Source organism: Lutra lutra, chromosome 8 (genome assembly GCF_902655055.1).
Source record: "Lutra lutra chromosome 8, mLutLut1.2, whole genome shotgun sequence".
In the NCBI taxonomy this organism is placed as follows: Eukaryota; Metazoa; Chordata; class Mammalia; order Carnivora; family Mustelidae; genus Lutra; species Lutra lutra.
The window spans coordinates 65,622,475-65,645,618 of NC_062285.1; the positions used below are offsets into that span (position 1 = coordinate 65,622,475).

The following is a 23,144-nucleotide window of genomic DNA, read 5'->3' on the forward strand; positions in this document are numbered from 1 at the left end:
AGACGGTCATATGGTTCTTATCCTTTCTTTTATTAATGTGGTGTATCATATTCATTGATTTGCAAATATTGAATGACCCCTGTAGCCCAGGATTAAATCCCACTTGATTGTGGTGAATGATTTTTTTTTCTTAAGATTTTGTTTATTTGAGAGAGAGAGAACGTGAGAGAGGGAGAGGGACAAGCAGACTCCCCCACTGATCAGTGAGCCTGATGTGGTACTTGGTCCTAGGCCTCCAGGATCATGACCTGAGCTGAAGGCAGCTGCTTAACTGACTGAGCCCCCTGGGTGCCCAAATGATTCTTTTAATGTACTGTTGGATTTGATTTGCTAGTATCTTGTTGAGAATTTTTCCACCCATGTTTATCAGGGATATTGGCCTGTAATTCTTCCTTTTGGTGGGGTCTTTGCCTGGTTTTTGGAATCAAGGTCATGCTAGCCTTGTAGAAGGAGTTTGGAAGTTTTCCTTCCATTTCTATTTTTTGGAACAATTTGAGAATACGTTTTAATTTTTCTTTAAATGTTTGATAGAATTGGGAAGACTTCTGGCCCTGAACTTTTGTTTTGAGATTTTTGGCAACTGATTCAATTTCTTTGCCTGGTTATGGGTCTGTTCAAATTTTCCATTTCTTCTTGTCTCAGTTTTGGTAGTTTGTGTGCTTCTAGGAGTTTATCCATTTCTTTCAGATTGCCCAGTTTGTTGACATATGATTTTTTGTAATATTTTCTTGTGACTGTTTTTATTTCTGTGGTCTTGGTTGTGATCTCTCCTTTTTCATGATTTTATTTATTTGGGTTATTTCTCTTTTTGATAAGTCTGGCTAGGTATTTTTCAGTTTTATTAATTCTTTCCAAGAACCAGCTCTTAGTTTCATTCATCTGTTTCTATATTATTTATTTCTGCTCTTATCTTTATTATTTCCCTTCTTCTGCTGGCTTTAGGTATTATTTGCTGTTCCTTTTATAGCTCCTTTAGGTGTAAGGTTAGGCTGTATATTTGAGACTTACTTTTTTTTTTAAGATTTTATTTATTAGAGAGAGAGAGAAACAGAGCTAGCATGAGTGGGGGGAGGGGCGGAGGGAGAAGTAGACTCCCTGCTGAGCAGGGAGCCTGACCTGGGACTTGATCCCAGGACCCTGAGATCTTGACCTCAGCCTAAGGCAACCACTTAACTAAGCCACCCAGACGTCCCAGAGATTTCTTGCTTCTTCTTTTTTTTTTTTTTTTTTTTAAGATTTTATTTATTTATTTGACAGAGAGAGATCACAAGCAGGCAGAGAGGCAGGCAGAGAGAGAGGAGGAAGCAGGCTCCCTGCTGAGCAGAGAGCCCGATGCGGGGCTCGATCCCAGGACCCTGAGATCATGACCTGAGCCGAAGGCAGCGGCTTAACCCACTGAGCCACCCAGGCGCCCCGATTTCTTGCTGCTTGATGTAGGCCTGGATTGCGGTATCTTTCCCTCTAAGGACTACCTTTGCTGCATCCTGAAGTTTTGGATTGTTCTGTCTTCATTTTCATTTCCTTCCATGCATTTTTTAATTTCTTCTTTAACTTCCTGGTTAACCCACTCATTCTTTAGTAGGATATTCTTTGATTTCCATGTATTTGTGGTCTTTCCAAATTTTTTCTTGTGGTTGACTTCAAGTTTCAAGCGTTGTGGTCTGAAAATATGCATGGAATGATCTTGATCTTTTTATACTTCTTAAGGACTGATTTGTGACCCAGTATATGACCTATTCTGGAGAATGCTCATCGTGCACCCATTTGTTGGGGCGCCTGGGTGGCTTAGTGGGTTAAAGCCTCTGCCCTCCGCTCAGGTCATGATCCCAGGGTCCTGGGATCAAGCCCCACATCAGGCTCTCTGCTCAGCAGGGAGCCTGCATCCTCCTCTCTCTGCCTGCTTCTCTGCCTACTTGTGATCTCTGTCAAATAAATAAAATCTTTAAAAAAAAAAAAAAAAAAGAACACCCATTTGTTTAAAAGTCTATCTTTAACCCAAAGATTTGAGATACCGACTTTATTGTATACTAAAGTTCCATTTGTAGTTTCTGAATTTTCTTTTTTGTTCCACTGGTTTGTCTAATTGTGCACTAATGCCACACTATTTTAGTTATAAAGGCATTGTGGTAATACTATGTTTTAATATCTATTAAGGTTACTCCCTCTTCAGAGCCTGTTCTCAGTGTTTTCCTAGCTATTGCATATTTACTTTTCCACAAATATTAATTCATTTAACTAAAAAACCAAATACTAACTCATTAACTCAGAAAACTTTTTATTGGGAATGGATCAGTTTCTTATGTTAACTTAGGAGCTGCTGATGTTTTGATGGTGTTGAGACATCTTAATGAAGAACAAGGGCCATCCGGTGCCTGGGTGGCTCAGTGGGTTAGGCATCTGCCTTTGGCTTGGGTCGTGATCCCAGAGTCCCAGGATCGAGTCCCACATTGAGCTCTCTGCTTGGTGGGGAGTCTGCTTCTTCCTCTGCCCCTCATCCCACTCGCTCTCTCACTCTCTCTTTCAAATAAATAAATAAAATTAAGAAAAAAAAGAACAAGGGGTATCTTTCCATTTGTTCTTTCAGAAATGTTTAATAGATTTCTTCATTCAGATTTTGAACACATCTTAAGTTTATGCTTAGGTATTTTATCTTCTTTGTTGCCTTTGTAAGTGGGGTTTCTTCATTTAAGCATCTGCTTTATATTGAGTTTGAGAAAATTAAACTGCCCCTTTTCCTCCCTTGCCCCAGATACCTCTAGTTTGATGCCTGAACCAGGTCTCCATGAGTATGGTGGGGACCAAAACTTGGAGCAAGTCCAAATGACGATGGGATTTATGATTTATGATTTTGCTTAATGAGCAAAATTAACTGCTTAATGCAGTTAATTCACTGATACCTGGGGAGAAATATATGTGACCATTTGTCTCTCGTGCATATGTGTTCTTTGTTCTGCTAGACTGTGCCTAATCTTATGTGGATGTGAAGACAGAACATAAGTAAATAATAGGAGTGCTAGTTTAAGTGTGGGGGTCAGGAAAAGAGCTGATTGCCTCTGTTTTTTAGATTCTTACTCTTTTTATTGCTAATGACTGGTCTAGTACAGCTTCATTAGTAGGATGAAAATACTTCACTGTAATCCATTATGACAGAGGCTATACTGGAACTGTAAGAGAGTTTTGTTTGCGTTGAAGTGCCAGGGAAAGCCTTGTGCCTCACTCAAGGGAGGCCTTTAAAGTGGGCCTTGAAAAAATGAAACAAGATGGGATCAGGAGGGAGCCAAACCATAAGAGACTCTAAATCTCACAAAACAAACTGAGGGTTGCCAGGGGGATGGGGGCAGGGAGAGGGTGGTTGGGTTATGGACATTGGGGAGGGTATGTGCTATGGTGAGTGCTGTGAAGTGTGTAAGCCTGATGATTCACAGACCTGTACCCCTGGGGCTAACAATACATTATATGTTAATAAAAAAAATAATAAAGTGAGCCTTGAATGAGGAAGAGTCTTCCAGGAGCAGAGACTATCTGGGCAGAGTGCTGCCTGAAAAAAAAGCTCAGGGGTTTTCAACACAAAAACACTTTTTTCATGAAAAGTCCATGGAGAGGTCAGGTGTGGAGCTATTCAGGAGTGGAGTGCTGGGTGAAGGTAGGGAGTAACTAGGCTGGGATCAGTGTGGTGATGATATGCTGTGTCAAGGTGATGATCTGCAATGATAAGGAATTGAAGTTTTTTCCTGGAAATCAGTGTTTCTCAAACTTGGTGGTAAGCAAAGTGCTAATGGCATTATGGGCTATCATTTTGTGCATTATTTGCTAAGTTTCTTCTGTAAACATGACAGATGAAGTTTCTGTATAATCAGTTTATCATGATACAGCTTCTCACTAAAGAATTCTAAAATTTAGTGTTTATGTTCATTTTAATGTAGTAGACCTTATGATGCCCCCAGAAATCAATTTTGTATATTAATGCTTTATCACGGGTTGTCAAATGAGAAGTACTTTTGGTGTTCTGAGACTGCAGAATATAAAAGAAATGCATTCCTATAATAATATGGTATCTTTGTTTCCTTTGAGCATTAAAAAATCCATTATTAAGGGATTAAATTTCTCTAGTTTTATTTGATCTTTGATCTCTGATAAGTGTATACCTTTAAAAAGGTGACTAATAGTTTTAAGCTGACTAATTACACTTGATTTGAAAAAAAATCTGTTAAAATAATTTCAAATACTGAACTGATTATTTGTGTTTGTTTTGAATCTGTATTAACTATAGCTGTATCTTTCCATTTTTCAATTTAATGAAGTTAATCAGTCTTTTATGGTGCTCTTTGTTAGTGTTTTTATCTTCCCTTATCTATAATTCAATGAGAAGTGTAATTTTTAAAAGCAATGTATTCAGACAAGGGTATTTATGCAAGTTTCAGACAGAAGCTTAGTCATAGCCATTGAATGCAATGAACAATATGAATTAAAAAGGATATGAACCATCTTTAAAATGTAAATGCATGGCTGTGTCTTCCAGCAAATCAAGTTTTACAGTCCATACATATTTGTTAAATATTAGTTGTTGAGTGAATAAAAATATTAAGATTAAAATTGCAAATGTAAAATGGGAACAAAACATTTTATTGCTCTATAAGGTATTTTCTGCTTCATGTATTTCATTCTGAATTACATTTCTTGGTGGTTCTGTGTTAACTTTGATTTACTTCATATCCTGCTTATATTTGCATAACTATCTCTGCAAGGGAGTTGTCCTGAGTGTTTCCCTCTGTGCTTTGGTCTTTCCCCTCTTGTCCATGGGCACACATTCCAAGTCCCCCAGTAGATGTCTGAAACTACAGATAGTACTGAACCCTGTATGTACTATGTTTTCTTCCTGTACGTACATAACTTTGATAAAGTTTAATTTATAACTTAGACACATAAGAGATTAAGGAATAATACCTAATAATCAAGTAGAGTAGTTGTAACAATATATTGTAATAAAAGCTATGTGAATGTAGTCTCTCTCAGAATAGTTTATTGTCCTATATTCACCCTTCTTCTTGTGATGATGTGAGATGATAAAATGCCTCTGTGAGGAGATGAAGTGAGGTGAATGGTAGGCATTGTAACATAGCGTTAGGTTACTGTAGACCTTGTGACAATATGTTAGGAGGAGGATTATCTGCTCCCAGACTGCAGTTGGCCGCAGGGAAAGTGAAATTGTGGTTTAGGGTGTAATGTTGTACCTTCTTGTATATAGTTGGCTCTCAGCATTTATTGGATTGAACTGCTATTCTGCCTTATTTTTAAAACATATATTCTTTGAAAATGCCTCAGATTATCTCATTGTAGTCCTCTTAACCTCAATACTTATTTGCTGCCTTTCAACTGACAGTTTTATGTGTACAGCATGACCTTCTTAAAAGTTCGTGCACTGTGCCAGTGAAGGAGTGATTAACTGTATCAGGAAAGGCTTCCCAGAAGTACTGACATCTGAACTGAGCTATAAGGATGAGTACCAGGCAGAGAAGGAGAAGTGAAAGTAAGTCAGGCAAACCATACAGGGTGGAAAAAGGCCTCCAGTCAGGTAAGGCCACATGTGGCCTCTGGGAAGGGGAGCACCTAGATGCAAGTTATGTCCTGCACAGCTCTGCAGCGCTGCAGATATGTGAATGCCAGAATGTGCCATGACTTCAGGCTCTATTTATATGGGTGGCAATTTTGGTAATTTATCATCTTGTCCCTGAAAGGTCAAATTTGTTGTGTTATACGGTGGACTAAAAGAGCTCTAATTCATGAGACCCTGTCTTTATTTCAGAAAAACCTTCTTCAAAATACTTTCTTAGGGAAAAAAAAATTTTTTTAAAATTATTTATTTACTTAAGTAATCTACACCCAACATGGGGCTCAGACTCATGACCCTGAGATCAAGATTTGCATGCTTCTCCTACTGAGCTAGCCAGGCAACCACAAAAATTTTTTTAACCACAAACACTGGGGTTTTAAAACATGCAAATGAATGAACTGAGTATCAAGTACTTCATATTTCTGGAAATCAACTTTTAAACACCTTTGTAATACTGTCATTTTATTAAAAAAATTTTTTTAGTTCATTATGTTCCGTTAGCCAACATAGAGTACATCATAAGTTTTTGTTGTAGTGTTCATCGATTCATTAGTTGCATTATAATACTCAGTGCTCATCCCAACACGTGCCCTCCTTAACACCCATCACCCAGTCACCTCATGTTGTCATTGTATTTCCATTGCTTAGTAAGAAAATGATCATAGTTTGGTCCTCCCATTATTATTGGCCTCTCAACCACAGTTGTCCAAGGACGGTTTTTGACACATTGAGATGTTATTTGATGGTGTTACTTGATAAAGCCTACCTTTTTCAACATGGCTGCTGTTTTTAACCCCAAATAAATTTTGCCATATCTATATACAGCATTTAAAAAAAACAAAAAACCCAACCAATCCAGCTTTTATTTGTTTCTCCCAGATACCTCCATGCCAGTCAGTACTGTTTTCATTACATTCAGTTAAGCATCTGCTCCTCTTTTTGTTTTTAATCTTCTAAACAATATTTATCTTCAGTGTATGTGATTGAGTTTAAAAAATCACCCCAAGAGTGATGGTTTCATGCAGTTAATGCTCATAGTTTTCTTCCTGAAGAGATACTGAAGTTCAGCATCTCTTTACATCTCTACATTGATAAAAGCCATGTTACAGATTATCGTCTAAGTTCATCCTGTTCTCCAAAGATTGGCTATGGTTTCCCATAGATTCACTATTTGTGATTCAAGTGGCATTTTCCTTCCTTCTCCCTCAGTGTCATGATAGTGAATCTTGGGGTTCACCTCAGGTCATTTGAACCCTCAGAGATTTCAGGTGCTGCATTTCTTTCAGGAGCTTGCATTTTTCACTGACTTTAAACTTTCACAAAACTCCTCCATTTTTAAGCCCCATATATCTTTCTAATTGAAAATATGCCTAGGGACGCCTGGGTGGCTCAGTTGGTTAAGCAGCTGCCTTCGGCTCAGGTCATGATCCCAGCGTCCTGGGATCGAGTCCCGCATCGGGCTCCTTGCTCAGCAGGGAGCCTGCTTCTCCCTCTGCCTCTGCCTGCCATTCTGTCTGTCTGTGCTCGCTCTCTCTCCCTCTCTCTCTGACAAATAAATAAAATCTTAAAAAAAAAAAAATATGCCTAGTTGTAAATACCAAATCAAAAAATATAGCTGGTTGAAAACAATAAAGTCACAGTTTCTTTCCAGTTAGTAACTGCTGCACAGTATTTTACACAGTAAAAAAGGACTCTGGTCAAAATAAATTTTGGAACCAGTGGGCCAAACAACATTGAACACATGTGTTTTTCATTTCACTGTTTATAGCTTTTCATGTGCTGGTGTGAGTTCCCATAAAGAGTGCATGATGTGGGGGCACCTGGGTGGCTCAGTGGGTTAAAGCCTTTGCCTTCGGCTCAGGTCATGATCTCAGGGTCCTGGAATCGAGCCCCGCATCGGGCTCTCTGCTCAGCAGGGAGCCTGCTTCCTCCTCTCTCTCTCTGCCTGCCTCTCTGCCTACTTGTGATCTCTGTCTGTCAAATAAATTTAAAAAAAAAAAAAAAAAGTGCATGATGTGGAGCAGCTCCCAAATGCATTTACCCACGGGACCACTTTATATAGTTAGGGCTCTTTGGGAAACCCTGAACTGTGCTGTCATTTTGCATTCATTCCTCCCACTCCATGCCTCTCTCTGAATTCTTTGTAGCCTAGCCTCAACACTATTATTGGAGTGAATTTTGGCTTTCCTTAGAGTCTCTCAGATCTACACCTTCAGAGCTTTTGGTCATCATCTCACACCAGTCGGTGTCTCTAGGCCTTCTCTGGTCTTGAACGTGTACTTGCCTTGGCTTGGAATGCCATGCCTCCATTACCTCTTCTCTGAAAAACTTTCCCTGATGCCCTCAGTGATTTACTGTGTCTTTCTTCCTCCTCTCATGTGAGATCATACATCCATTTAATTCATTGAAATTATTTGTTGAGCATATGTACTTTTTGTGAGACTAAGTGGAAGTCATAAATATTAAATTGAAGTTTGCAGCATAATTGAATTTTTATATGTATGTTTGTCTTTTTATTTTCTTTCTCTAGTGTTCTTTTAAAGATAACAACATCCGTTCCTTATTAAAACCTTTAGAACTGGAACTACAAAAGACAGTCCATACGTACTGTGGAAAAATTTACAAAATATTTATCAAACAGCTAACAAAAAGCATACAGGACCGTTATGATAGACCTCCAAAGGAAAGGTGATCCTTGGTAACCATTAAATCAAGTGAATTAAAACAACAAAATATCAGAGGACATGCATGAAGGAATGGTCTTGGATAAAGTATTCAGGAAGGAATTATTCATCTACAGAATAATTGTTTTTCCTGAAGAAGTTAAATGAGCATATATTCATGTAATGAAGAATAAATTAAAGTCTTGGACTCCAACAAGAAGACATTTTTGATCTCTGATGTTTTGTAATGCTATTTGCTGTCAGTCCAGTATTGATGAAATATTTTTGAATGGTTTGTAGCCTACAGACTTTGGTTGACTCTTCTCAAGTGAGTAGGAACAGTAGGGGTGTATGGATGGAGAAAATGTACCTCATACACAGTGAAAACACTCAAACTGTGAGTATAGCAATAATTTTATGTCAGCACTAACCTCACTTTAAATGTGTGACAAAAAGTTTACAGAAACAGAATATGTTCTGTTTCTAATGCAATGTGATGTAACTGATGTGACCATTGACAATCAATGTGTGCCTTTATACATTTCATCTCTGTTTTAAAATATTCCTGTGACAATCATGTTTAAAGTTAGATTATAAGTAAGCTGCATGTTTAAAATTGAGCTATATAAGAACATGGGAAAACCACAAAAATGTTAGTTTTAGTTTGTATGTGTTTGTGAAATGTAGTATTTTCATTTGTATATGTTAACCTGTGTTGCCAAACTCAGATCTGAGATTGTTAAACATATTTTTGGAAATTTTCATCACTTTAAATGAAAATTTTCAGCTTTACTGGGCATTCTGGAAGCAAAAAATACACTGATCATAAAGTGAGAACGGAACTAGTATACTTACATGATTGTGGAAAATGTGATGGACCAAAAGACATAAGCTATATACTTCCTGTGAACAGTAATTTTAGTTACAATGAAGCAGAAAAAAGTGATCCATTTAAACTTTTTTCTTCTACCTCAAAATGTTTTGCAAGATATTTTTGAAGAAGCAAATGTAGAGAGCCTTACTTTTAAGTCAGTTAGACAACTTTTGTGGATGATTTGGATTAAGAAGATTGTTATATCTGAGTATAGAAAAAGTAGTTTTGATAATGTGCATATCTTCCTTTTTTTTGAATATCACTTAAGACATTTTTTTAATCTCAAAGAGAAGAAAAATATTACTTCTCTTAGTGTTCTTGACTGCTCTCTCTAACATAACTAGATTCTGAGTACTTGGCATGTACTATGCTGTGCCATATATCTGATTTTATTAAGTGCTATGTGGTTATTCTTTTTCCTTTTTTGATATCTTAATGCTTAATTAGAAAAGGAAAAACCATGAAGGAAAAAAAAAAACCACTTATGTGAAAAAAGTGGTGATTGGCTTTATAGTGTCCTCTGTGGAGACGTGGCATACGCAGAACGACATGGTCAGTGCAGTTGTCCCCTGTCTTTTGCAGTTCAGTCAGGGCAAATTGAGAGAGGAAGGTGTAAAAAAGGCAAATTAGAGCGCTCTTTGAACAGATGCTTTTAGAGAACACAATCTGTATGTCTTTGGCAGAATGCCATGGTGAATATAAGCACTTGTGAACTGTGCTGACATTGAGTTTACTGAGTAGAAAATGAGAATCCTAGGATTTTGAAGTTTGGAGGATAGATATCAGATCATTTCTAATGGTCTCTGAAAGAGAACTTTGCCTGTCTAGATTAGACTCTCGATGGGGGGGCTTGTTGAGCATGGATCCCTGGGCTTCCCCTTAGACTTCTTGGACACTGTGTCTAGGAGAGGGGCTGCAATTGTTTTTTAATGAAGAGATTTAAAAACTACATAAAAATAGAACAGTACAGTGGTACTCATTGCCAGATCAAACACTTAAATATCTTACTGTATTTGTGTCATCTATTCCTTTTCCCTTCACTGAAGTATATTAAAGAAAATGCCAGATAGTCTGTTATTTTACTGCTATGAGTACTTTGGTAACTACGATGACATCATACCTCCTTTGACTTCATTTACTTTACATTCTTAAGCAAATTTCCTTACAACTCTCCAATGTTAGATTAGGGTACAAAAATAAGTCATATTATGATTCTATTTTTAATAAGCATCTCAGATGATTTTGATGTAAGCTAGTTTGGGAACTACTGGGAATCATTTTGCCAAGTTGAAGGTTGAAGTTAGGATACCATAATTCTTGGCACAGTTAGTAGATTATAAATGTGATTCTGAAATACTAGAGGAACGGGGGTTATTAGCAAGATATGGATTTATATTATTAGTAAGTTTCTTAGGTTTAATTTCCTCAGTGAACAGAGAATCTACGCCCCATGGGCTCTAATAATGGGGGTGGGGCTGTGTAGATTGTGGTCATGATTTAATTCAACTGGACTGTATATCTCTGGTCTCATGTCGTGGCTTATTTCACTGTCACACACTCCACTTTGTGGATCAGTTAGAAGGTTTTTCGTCTGGTTTTATTCAGACCTGACCTAATTGGGCATTTTACCATAACTTGGGATATGGTGAAAACTTTCTACTTAGGGACTATATTTATCTAAAGTTTAGGATTCATAGAAAATCCATAATAATAGTAAAATGAGTTTTCTGAATTTATCCTTAGATATGGTAACTTTTTCTTTGTGAATTCCTAAGAAATGCTGTTCTCAGCATTAATGAGGTTAAATATATATAACAACTTAGGGAATGTATTCTATTTCTTTGCATAAAACAGTGTATCTATGCAGTTTATATAAATTACATTATGTATTCTTTGAATCTTTGTGTTAGAACAACCTCAGCTATCTCTGGGCTGCAGTATTACCAAAGTTGAATGACTTTAAAATGTAGTCAGACTTTATTTGTATGAAGTAGCCATCTTAAAAGAACTTGGAAACCTTTAGAAAATATATATTGTGATTTGCATTTTAAAGCAATGCAGAACTTTTTTTTCCCCTCATGAAGAATAGTTCATAATGTATAAGGTAACCCAGTTATCTTTTAGACACTTTAGAACCTGAAATAATACTATTACCGCTTACTCATTGCTCTTTCATTCTTGCCTCCTGTCAGATGTTACTGGTATAATGGCAAGAAAACAAGTCTGTGTATTATACCTGGATTCTTTTCTTGGTTTGGGACCTCAGGCATATCTGTTCACCTTCTCTGTGCCTTAGGATTGTAAACAATCAATATGCTGTTCCAACCTCATGAGTCTCAGAAGTCATAAGTCAGAAAGTAACGTGACCCAACAGAGATAATGGAGTTGAACGCGTTCTACACGACTGATCCATGCCACACAAGAGCATTAGTGTTGAGTTCTGTTTTGCCTCCTATACAGATCATTCTGTTTCCTGAATGTTTTCTGACATTCAGTAAGAATTTGCTTATATTATGTAAGGAGGAGTTTTTAAGGAAGAGAAAGCAGAGAAGAAAGGAGTGATTATAAATGAATGATAAAAAAAAAAAAGAAGGAAAAGAGAGAAAGTGAGAAAGTAAGGATAGAGAAGGGAATAAAAGTAAGAATGGCAAAAAGGCAGAGTAAGAGAAGGGATGGAATGAGAATGGGAAAATCGAGAAGTGGAGGTGGAGAGAAATGCCGTGGAAACGGTCACTTTTTGAATTGTAGGACCCCCACCCTGTGCCACTGTCTGCCTGCCTTCTGGTTTCAGTTTGTGAGGCACTCCGGCATCAGGAAGGGTGCTGGCTTTCATGGAGGCAAGTAGCATAGCTACTTTGGTTTGATTCCTCAATACTAGAGTCCTGTTCCAGTCACTTTACTCACTGATCTAAATTTAGTGATAATGATTCATCATTTTCTTTCTTTACTGGATCCCAGTTTGTGAGCAAAGACCTATGGAAACATGATGACAGATACCCTCCTTTTAATGTTGTTGGTTTAGTCATGCCAGTGGTTGGATTATGCAAGACTAACCACATGGATTCACAGGGGAGACTGGGGTGGAGGGGATGGTTTGATTAGGTCTGAAGGGGCCCCAGGAATCTATTACAGCAGTTTTCCAGATGATACTGATACGAAGCCAGATTTGGGAATCACTGCCCTACCTTGAATGGCAGCTTACACAGTAAATCATATCTTTTGATTCCTCAGTAGGCATACTTTCAGTTGAACTGTTATAAATGGATTCAAGGGAATAGGAAGACAGGAGAAACACATTGAAGGGAAAAGCCTGAAAAGATACTGTCCAGTGTCTTTGAGAAGTTTGTATTCTAAGTAATAAGTACCGTAATAGTAATCAGAACCTCTTTAAGTATTTTAGAAAGATCATGGATCTGTTTTTTAAATAGCTTTTTTGATTCCTTAGAGTAAATAGAGAAGGATAGTAGTGGTGCAATATGTCAGGTATCGGGCCAGTTATCCATTTATTAAATGTACTTTCAAGTGTCTTAAAACAATTGCCTTACTGCATTTTAATATTTAATAAAAGTAGATTAATGATTTGTACTGTAACAGTTATCCTTTTTACATTGCCAAAGCAACCCTTTTATGCCTCTTAAAGTCTGGCTAAGTTGTTCTGGTGTTTGCTGTTTCCTAATTCACTGAACAGGAAATCAGATTTCTAAAATCAAGTTATATAAACTTAAGTCTAAGAGGTGGCACAGGAATGTTTTCTTTTAAAACTGAAATGAGTATGATATTAATTCAGATGTCAAGGAGTTAAAGAACATGAGAAGAATGTGGAATAGCATGTTGGACTAGGCAATTTAAAATTGATTAAAAATTGTCAAATTTACTTTTAAATGGAAAACAATGTATTGTCACTTCATCTCTACCAATAATTCCAAATGTCTAAAAGGATTATTTCTTTAGAATTTTCTGTAAACTCGGTTTTTAAACAAAAGAGTGCCTTTGAAAAAATAAGGAAAAAAAAAGAAGTGAAAATTTCTCCTCCTACCAATACTGTGAATGCTGTTTGGAGGGTCTGTGGTCAGGGTTTTTAATATCAAACTTAAGAACTGATGTGGAGCATTTGCTTATGTTTGGTTTATATATACAATATGAATTTATGAGCATATTCACTCACATAATACCATAGTAAGTCCTTATAAAATATGAAGGGAACACATCAGTGTTATATTCCACTTAAAAAGTAAACTGACTTTGACTATGATGGCAAATAGCTGTTTTCAACTTTGTATAAAATCTCTTCAGGGAATATTGGAATGTTATGCAAAAGTAATTCAGGGCTTGTTGTATACCTGTACCTGTAGAATATGTCATCCATTCAAGACTTAGCAGAACCCACATGCAATATGCATTGTCAGTATTTGAGAGCTGGACCAATGGTTTTTGATGGATGTTATAACAGAAGATCTGTGAAGATTGCGGTTTGCACCTGTTCCTGAAATCAAAAACTGGAAAAGGTTGCAGGTGTTTCAACTTTTCACAGGCATTTTGCATAAATATATTAATATCTTGAGTGGTAATGATTCTAAAACTGCAGGAAGGCCTGTTGGTGTACTGTGATATGTAGAAATCACTACCTTTAAACTGCTTTTTACCTTAAAATATGATTTTAGAATAATTTTGGTATCTTCAAGTATTTTGTGTATCTTAAAATTTATTAAAGGGGAATAAAGTTATAGATTTGGATGTAACCTGAGCATAATGGAAAGTTGCTTTGTTCTGTATTGGTGGAGTTCAAGTCATCTTTTTCTTGAGAAACTGTATTGCTGTTTCTAAATAAACATATACTCCATAAATGTTTAATTTCTTCAAATGGCGTGTCTGAACTATTCTAACAATCAAAAACAATTTTGGAATGTTTAGGTTTGGGATGCCTGATAACCAGGAGCCTAGGCAGTGGGCTGTTTCTGGAGTATTTCTGCAGCCGATCAGTGTCCTCAGGAAGTTAAGTACTGTCTGTTTTTCCATTACCATTCTCACCATGTGAGCTTGGTCTCACCACATGGCCATAGAGTGACAGCTAACATTCAGATTGCAATCACAACCACAGGCAGAGGTATATGTCTTTTTTGTAAGAGAAAGGTTCTGCTTGCTCTCATAGCCATATAATATCTGTGCCTAAAACAGTCACTTTGCTAAGGTGATAAAACTAACAGTTGACTCAGACCATGAAGATTAGCCCTAAACTTAGAAATGGTTTCCCTTGAAGAATGGCTGCTTGGAGGAAAAGGAACACATCAGGGTTATGTTAGAACTTGGTTGGGTAGGGGCGCATGGGTGGCTCAGTGGGTTAAGGCTGCTGCTGCCTTCGGCTCAGGTCATGATCTTAGGGTCCTGGGATCGAGCCCCACGTTGGGCTCTCTGCTCAGTGGGGAGCCTGCTTCCCTTCCTCTCTCTCTGCCTGCCTCTCTGCCTACTTGTGATCTCTGTCAAATAAATAAATAAAGTCTTAAAAAAAAAAAAAGACTTAGTATTAAAAAAAAAAAAAGTTGGGTAAAAGGGTTGGGAGCTTGGGAGATAGCTACTGGGTAGGCAACAAACCATACATTATTTTACTGGCCCAAGTATTTATTATAATTTCCAGGGGGATCACATTTCAGATTCGACCTAAGCACCTTTCTGTGCCAGGGTATAATTTTGCTTTCAAAGTTCTCTGTATTGTTATGATCTCACAGTTTACAATTTTACATATTATATTATTTATACAATGGGTTTTCTAGTCACAATATTAAGGGTGTTAAAAGATTATTGAAGTGGTGACTGCTTCCAAGAAGCCGTTCTTTTAAATTCATGATGAAAATGTATAATAAATATGAGCAATTTTATCATATTTTCAATTAAATCTTTTGTAAGTTACAAAATGTCCCCATTGAGACAAAAATTCAAGTAATACAGGAGAATTAAAAGTGTGTGAAGTAGGGTGCCTGGGTGGTTCAGTTGGTTAAGCGACTGCCTTCAGCTCAGGTCATGATCCCAGGGTCCAGGGATTGAGTCCTGCATCGGGTTCCCAGCTCCATGGGGAGTCTGCTTCTCCCTCTGACTTTCTCCCCTCTCTTGCTCTCTCTCACTCTCTCTCTCTCTCTCAAATAAATAAATAAAATCTTTTTTAAAAAAAAGTATGTGAGGTAATACAATCCCTATTAAAATACCAGTAGCATTTTTCACAGAACTAGAACAATCCTAAAATTTGTATGGAACCACAAAAGACCCCAAATACTCAAAGAAATCTAGAGAAAGAAAAACAGAGTTGGAGGTACCACGGTCCAAGATTTCAAGATACACGACAAAGTTTTAGTAAACAAAACAGTATGGTGCTGGCATAGAAATAAGAGATCCATAGAACAGAATAGAGAGCCTAGAAATAAGTCCACATTTATATGGTCAATTAATTTATGACCAAAGAGGCAAGAATATATAACGGGGAAAAGACCATCTCCTCAACAAATGGTGTTGGGAAAATGGACAGCTACATGCAAAAGAATGAACTGGACTACTTTCTTAACACCACACACACAAAAAATGGATTAAAGACCTAAATGTGAGGCATGAAACCATAAAACTCCCAGAAGAAAACAGATCTTAATCTCTTTGACATCAGCTACAGAAACATTTTTCTAGATATGTCTCCTAAGGCAAGGGAAACAAAAGCACAATTAAACTACTGGGACTATACCAAAGTAAAAAGTGTTTGCACAGTGAAGGGAAACATCACAAAACAAAAGGCAGCCTGATGGAGAAGATAATTTGCTGGTGATATATCCAATAAGGAGTGAATGTCCAAAATGCAAGAAGAACTTAGTAACTCAACACCAAAGAACCAAATAATCCAGTTAAATAATAGGCAGAGGAACAGAATAGACATTTTTCCAAAGACAAACAGATAAAACAGACAACATGAAAAGATGCTTAACATCACTAATCATGGAAATGGAAGTTAAGACCATAATAAAATGTCACCCTACACCTGTTAGAATGGCTAAAATAAAAAAAAAAAAAAAAACACAAGAAATAAGTCTTGGTGAGGATGTGGAGAAAAAGGAAACCTTGTGTACTGTTGGTGAGAATGCAGCCACTGTGGAAAATAGTATGGCGGTCCCCCAGAAATTTAAAAATAGAATTACCGTACGATTCAGTAATCCCAGTACTTGAGTATTTACCAAAAGAGATGAAAACACTAATTTGAAAAGATGAATACACCCCTATATTTATTGCAGCGTTATTTAGAACAGCTAAGATATGGCAGCAACCCAGCATGTCCATCTGTAGAAATGGATAAAGAAGACGTGATATATAAAGATACAGAGATTATAGATATATAGAAGAAATATCTGTACATACACACGATGGAATATTGCTCAGCTATGAAGAAGAATGAGATCTTGCCATTTGCAGCAACATGGATAGAAGCAGAGGTTATAATGCTAAGTGAAATAAGTGAGAGAAGAAAAATACCAGACGATTTCACTCATATGTGCAATTTAAGAAGTAACAAATGAATAAAAAAGAGAAAAAAAATCCAGGCTCTTAAATACAGATAATGAACTAGTGCTTACCAGAAGGGAAGTGGATGGGGGGAATGGATGAAATTGATAAAGGGAATTAAAAGTACACATACTGCAGTGAGCCCTGAGTAATGTATAGAATTGTTGAATCTCTATACTGTGTACTTGAAACTACCAAACACTGTATGTTAAGTATACTTAAAGTATATGAAGCCTTTTGCTATGTACATTATAAGACACAACAAAGGTATGGATATCCAAAGGTATTGGATCCTACTTTGCACACTTCTACAACTTGCCTTTTTCCACATAATGTGATTTTTCCTTATCAATACATTAGATCCACCTCCTTCTTTATAGCTGTTTATTTCATAGTAATGTACTTATGCAGAGATTAGCACACAGACTTCTGAAATATAAATGTGTTAAGTAATGAGTTTTAACTTCATAGTAAATAACCACTTAGCCCATTTTGCTAGTTAAGTGTAATTTAGTTTACTCTAAGGGGCATTAAATTGTGGACAAAGAGCTAGTGTACCTCAGGCATCAAAATAAATGTCAGATTGTTATATTTTATTTTTTATTAGGTTTTTTGAATTTTATTTAGATTATGAAATCAAGGTAACCACTATATCATTTTACAGGCAAAATACCTTGAAAAAATAAAAAACCATTTTCTTTCCTTTTTTTTTTTTTTCGATCTATCCCCATCCCCTGTATCCCCCCGCCTCCTACCCCCCTTCCCTCCAGTAGCCATCAGTTTGTTCTCTATAGTTAATATTCTGTTGCTTGGTTTGTCTCTTTTTTTCCTTTGCTCATTTGTTTTGTTTCTTAAATTCCACATATGAGTGAGACCATATGATATTTGCCTACCCTGACTGACTGACTTTGTTCAGTATTATACTTTCTAGCTTTATCCATGTTGTTGCAAAATATAATTTTATTTTTTTAATTAAAAGGATGAAAATTTTTGTATAGCTTAATACATACTAGCAGAATAAGACTATTTTTTGAGACTGGCACATCTGAATATTGTTACTTTAGGGTTCTTTTCTACCTTTACATTCTTTATTATTTTTATTATTTTTTAATTTATATATACGTGTGTGTGTGTGTGTGTGTGTATTTAAGATTTTATTTATTTATTTGACAGAGATCACAAGTAGGCAGAGAGAGAGAGAGAGAGAGGAGAAAGCAGGCTTCCTGCTAAACAGAGAGCCTGATGTGGGGCTTGATCCCAGGGCCCTGGGATCATGACCTGAGCTGAACGCAGAGGGCTTTAACCCCCTGAGCCACCCAGGTGCCCTTACATTCTTTATTTTTTTAAAGAATATTTTGAGTAGGGCGTCTGCATGTCTCTGTCAGTTAAGCATCTGCCTTCAGGTCAGGTCATGATCCCAGGGTCCTGAGATCGAGTCCCATGTCAGGCTCCTTGTTCAACGGGGAGCCTGTTTCTCCCTCTGCCTGCTGCTCTCCCTGCTTGTAGTCTCTCTGCCTCTGTCAAAGAAATAAAATCTTAGGAAATAATTTCTTTGAGTTTAAGTTTGAGTTTAAGCTAAGTTTAAAAAAATTTATTTGTGAAAATTAGCAAAAACTGACCTGAGCTTTGCCTGTACTTTAGCATTTAAAATCTATGAGTAAGGGTTGTTTTTGTTTTAATCTTTTAGAACAATATGAACAGAAACAAAATGCAGTCACATATCTTAAGTTTTCTAGTAACCACAAAAGCAGTAAAAAGTCCTTGAAAATGACTTAATTTTTAAGATTATTATTTTTTTATTCTTTAAAGATTTTAAGTAATCTCTACACCCAGTATGGGGATTGAACTCACAACCCTGAGATCAAGAGTTGCATGTTCTACTGACTGAGCCAGCCATTTAATAATATGTTTTACTTAACCCTATATATCCAAAATATTATCATCTGGACATGTAGTTAGTATGAGAATGTTAGTGAGATTACACATTTTTTTCCCTACTAAGTAGTATGTATTTTTCACATACAGCACATCTCCATTTGAACTTGCTATGTCTCAACCATGTTGAATAGTACAATTCTAGAATGTAAACTCTGAAGGCAAAATGATTTCTGTTACTACTGTAGTATCTCTGTCACCTAGTACTGTGACTAATCATAGTAGACACTCAAATTTGGTAAATGAATATTAATTGAGAGGTGTTTTATAAAATGGCAGAATTTTTATTTTTTTAATTTTTTGTAAATTTGGAAAAGAGTTTGAACTCTGGCCATATTATTTATAAAGATATTAAATAAAATTCTATTCCAAAAAAAGGCACACCCTCATTGATAGTGAAAGAAAATCAAACCAGAAGGGGTGCATTTTTTTTAATATAATGCAAGTTTTTTTTGTAGTTTGTTTTGTTTTTAAATGAGAGGAAACTCAATGCTGGCAAGATTATAGTGAATCTATTATAGAGAACTATAGGTGATAGTATAAGATGATATGATTCACCATACCCTGTTAGTTCGCTTTTTGGCACCACTGATGAATCATGCAAACATTAAACTCAAATATATTATAAAACTGAGTCTGCTCCCTTGAATTCTGGCTTCTCCATGTTACTACAGCTTCCGTCTAAAGCCAGGTACTTCATTTTGTACTAGATCCTATACCCTCCCCTGTAAGTCAAGGACATTGTTCCATCAATTCTTCCCTCTTAACAATTTTTTTCTCACTCTACTGGATCATTTCCAGCAAAATTCCTTTAAAGAGTTGTCTATATTCTGTTTCAGTTACTCTTTTGTCAAGGTTACCAGTGACATGTGTTCTTAATTCCAAAGTCCAATTGCTAATCATCATCTTATTTGACCTTGGCAGAAGTACCATTTTCTTTCTCTCTCTCTCTTTCTTTCTTTCCTTCTTTTGTCTAAAGATTTCATTTATTTATTTGACAGAGAGCACAAGCAGGGGGAGCAGCAGGCAGGGGGAGAGGGAGAAGCAAACTCCCCACTGAGCAGAGAGCCTGATGCAGGACTCAATCCCAAGACCCTGGAATCATGATCTGAGTTTAAGGCAGAGGCTTAACCAATTGACCCACCCAGGTGCCCCAGAAGTACCATTTTCATTGAAACACTTTCTTCAGTTGGCCTCTGTTTCATCATATTCTGCGTTCCTTTTTCCTCATTCAGCACTTTTTTTCAGTTTCCTTTCTGGCACTCCCATTTTTTTCCCATTCTCTTAATGTATCTAGAATATATCAGACCTCAGTGATCTCATTCAGTTGATATCTGAGAAACATCAACTATGTCCCCAATTTGTATCATCAATCAAGATATCTCTCAAATTCTAGACTGTTTTCTAGTGGCCATTCCTACTTGATATCTCTGATAAAATATCTAGTATCCATTCCAAACTTAACATATCCAAACAGATTTTTTTTTTAAAGATTTTATTTATTTATTTGACAGAGAGAGATCACAAGTAGATGGAGAGGCAGGCAGAGAGAGAGAGAGAGGGAAGCAGGATCTCTGCCGAGCAGAGAACCCGATGCGGGACTCGATCCCAGGACTCTGAGATCATGACCTGAGCTGAAGGCAGCGGCTCAACCCACTGAGCCACCCAGGCGCCCCTCCAAAACAGATTTAAAAAAAATTTTTTTTAGGGGCGCCTGGGTGGCTCAGTGGGTTAAAGCCTCTGCCTTCGGCCCAGATCATGATCCCAGGGTCCTGGGATCAAGCCCCACATTGGGCTGTCTGCTCCGTGGGGAGCCTGCTTCCTCTTCTCTCTCTCTCTGCCTACTTGTGATCTCTGTCTGTCAAATAAATAAATAAAATCTTTTAAAAAAAAATTTTTTTTTAGAATCTTCTTTAGAATCTTCTTTACTTAGATGATGATAAATCTATCCTTCCAATTGCTCAGGCTAAAATCTTGGGAGCCATTCCTTTCTTCTGTCATTGTTCATCCACAGTTCACACACAAGCCATTAAAAATACTAGTCTATCAACCTTCAGATTAAATCCAGAATCTAACCACTGCTTACTACCTCACTTTCTAATCTGCCTGTGTGGGCCATCATTTTCTGTTGCTTAAATTAGTGTAACGGATTCCTAAATGGAGACCCTGACCCAATACTGTCCAGCTACAGTTTATTTTCAACAAAGCAACTAGACTGCTCCTTTTTAAAAGGTGAAATCATACCATGTTGTATCTCTGCTCAACTCTAAGTGACCCACCACCTCACTCATAGTAAAAACCAAAGTCCTTAATTAAATGTCTACAAGACCTTACAGTTTCTGCTAGTGACCTGTCCTCTCCCATTATTTCTCTAATTTCTTTGAATACTCTTTGCTTGCTCATTCTTCTTCAGCCACACTGGCATGTCTGACACACTCTTGACTGGGAGGTTTTTCACCATATTTTCCTTTCTCTGCAAATTTTCCAAACCTTTCCCTGGACAACTCCCCCATCTCCTTTAAGTCTTTGGTTAAATGTCAATTCCCAAGAAAGCCTACTAGATGAATAAAAGATGGCTGCAAATTTTCTGACATTCCTCTTGAATTAAGGTTGGTCTATGACTGCTTAGACCAGTAGAGTATGGCAGGCTTGCTTTGGGACTAACAACTTCTTGGACTCTTAGAAACGTGAGTTTCCTTGTAAGAAGTCTGACTACCTTACTCTAGAAACCCTCTGGAGACATCCTGAGACTCCATGGGGAAGGCGAGGATCCCAGCTGAGAACAAGCTTCCAGCCATCTGTGCCAAGTCCAGGCATGTGACTAAAGTCATCTTAAGCCCCCTTGGACCAGTGAAGCCATGTTGGATTCTCCAGCCCAACCCTGCCACAATGGAGCTGCCCAAGAATAAGCATGGTATTTAACAAATGGGAAGATAACTGTGTGATACAGAATTAAAAAAAATAAAAATTCAGCCTAGAAGAAACTATAGCCTAAGGAAAATTTCACTCAAGTGCTTCATACTATGGAACAACTTATTAAGGTCATGAATTCATTAAAGTAAATCTCAAAAATGAAATGATAAAGCAGTTGAATGAGATTTAAAAAGAAGTCTAATTGGGGTGCATGGGTGGCTCAGTAGGTTAAAGCCTCTGCCTTCGGCTCAGGTCATGATCCCAGGGTCCTGGGATTGAGCCCCGAGTCGGGCTCTCTGCTCAGCAGGGAGCCTGCTTCCCCCTCTCTCTCTCTGCCTGCCTCTCTGCCTACTTGTGATCTCTGTCAAATAAATAAATAAAATCTTTTTAAAAATCTGATAAATAAAAAAGGAACAGAAGACAGTTGAGAATTAACTTGCTGACATAAAAGTTTTAGCACAGTGAGTCAAATGTCACTGAAAAAAATCATCACAGTTAGAAAAATGCCAATAGCACCACAGACTAGAGATTGTGCATGAACACATGGGAACAGAAAACAAGAAAGTATTTAAAGATACAAGAAAATTTCCTTGGAATGAAAACTATAGTAAAATAATCAGATTGCGAGAGCACATCTTATTCCAGAAAATTTTGTTTCTGAATACTAACAACTAGATATATTCTGGTTAAGTTGTTAAATTGCAAAAATAAAGATAGAGTTCTTCATATGATGTTAGGAAGAGCAGATTATGCTCACAGGAAAAAAAAAAAGTTATTTTTAGATTTCTGTATGGCAACTTTCAATAGACTGAGAAAATGTCTACAAATGAATGAAAAAAAGTGACCCAAACATTTGATGACCAGACAAGATCTCATTTAAATATATTTAAATATATCTCATTTAAATATAAAGGCAGGGGTGCCTGGGTGGCTCAGTGGGTTAAAGCCTCTGCCTTCAGCTTGGGTCATGATCCCGGGGTCCTGGGATCAAGCCCCATGTCGGGCTTTCTGCTCGGCGGGGAGCCTGCCTCCCCCTCTTTCTCTGCCTGCCTCTCTGCCTACTTGTGATTTTTCTCTCTGTCAAATAAATAAAATCTTTGTTTAAAAAAAATAAAATAAATATAAAGGCAAACATGCATGAACTCAAAAAACTGTAAACCCTTGAGCGTTCTTGAAAAATCTACTTATAAATGAAGGCAATCAATTAACTAATGAATCAACATAAAGACCTCAGCAGTGGAGACACAATGATTAAAAGAATTTATGATGAACAATGAATCCATTCGATATGAAAGTAATTGGAAATAGTGGGGATATGATTACACACCAGAATCCAATATAATACACTTTGATAATAATAATGTAATTTGCAAAAATTGGGAGGTGGAAACCAAGGAGCTTGTAGGGAGAGTTAGCAGCCTTCACTAATAAGGAGTTTAAAATGTATCATGATATCAATCTCATTTTAAATTATTTAAAGTTTTAGTTATGGAATTAGGTTAATCTTGATCCTTCATGCAAGGTGTGCTCTAAGTTTTTGTCCATTTGTAGTCTTTCATTCATTCCTTCGTAACATGCATAGTATAACCCTGTTTTATAAAATGTATTTCTACCTATT

At 36.9% G+C, this 23,144-nt stretch overlaps 1 protein-coding gene across 2 annotated transcripts in view; it reads left to right on the forward strand.

Annotated features, from left to right (window-relative positions):
* The window catches only part of GXYLT1 (glucoside xylosyltransferase 1), a 59,288-nt gene extending 45,296 nt beyond the window's left edge, over window positions 1-13,992 (forward strand). For both annotated transcript variants that reach the window (XM_047741270.1, XM_047741271.1), the window contains one exon: window positions 8,142-13,992. In XM_047741270.1, coding sequence (XP_047597226.1) covers window positions 8,142-8,303 — 162 coding nt within the window. In that variant the 3' untranslated portion in view covers window positions 8,304-13,992. The remainder of the gene's footprint in view (window positions 1-8,141) is intronic.
* The last annotated feature ends 9,152 nt before the right edge of the window (window positions 13,993-23,144 follow it).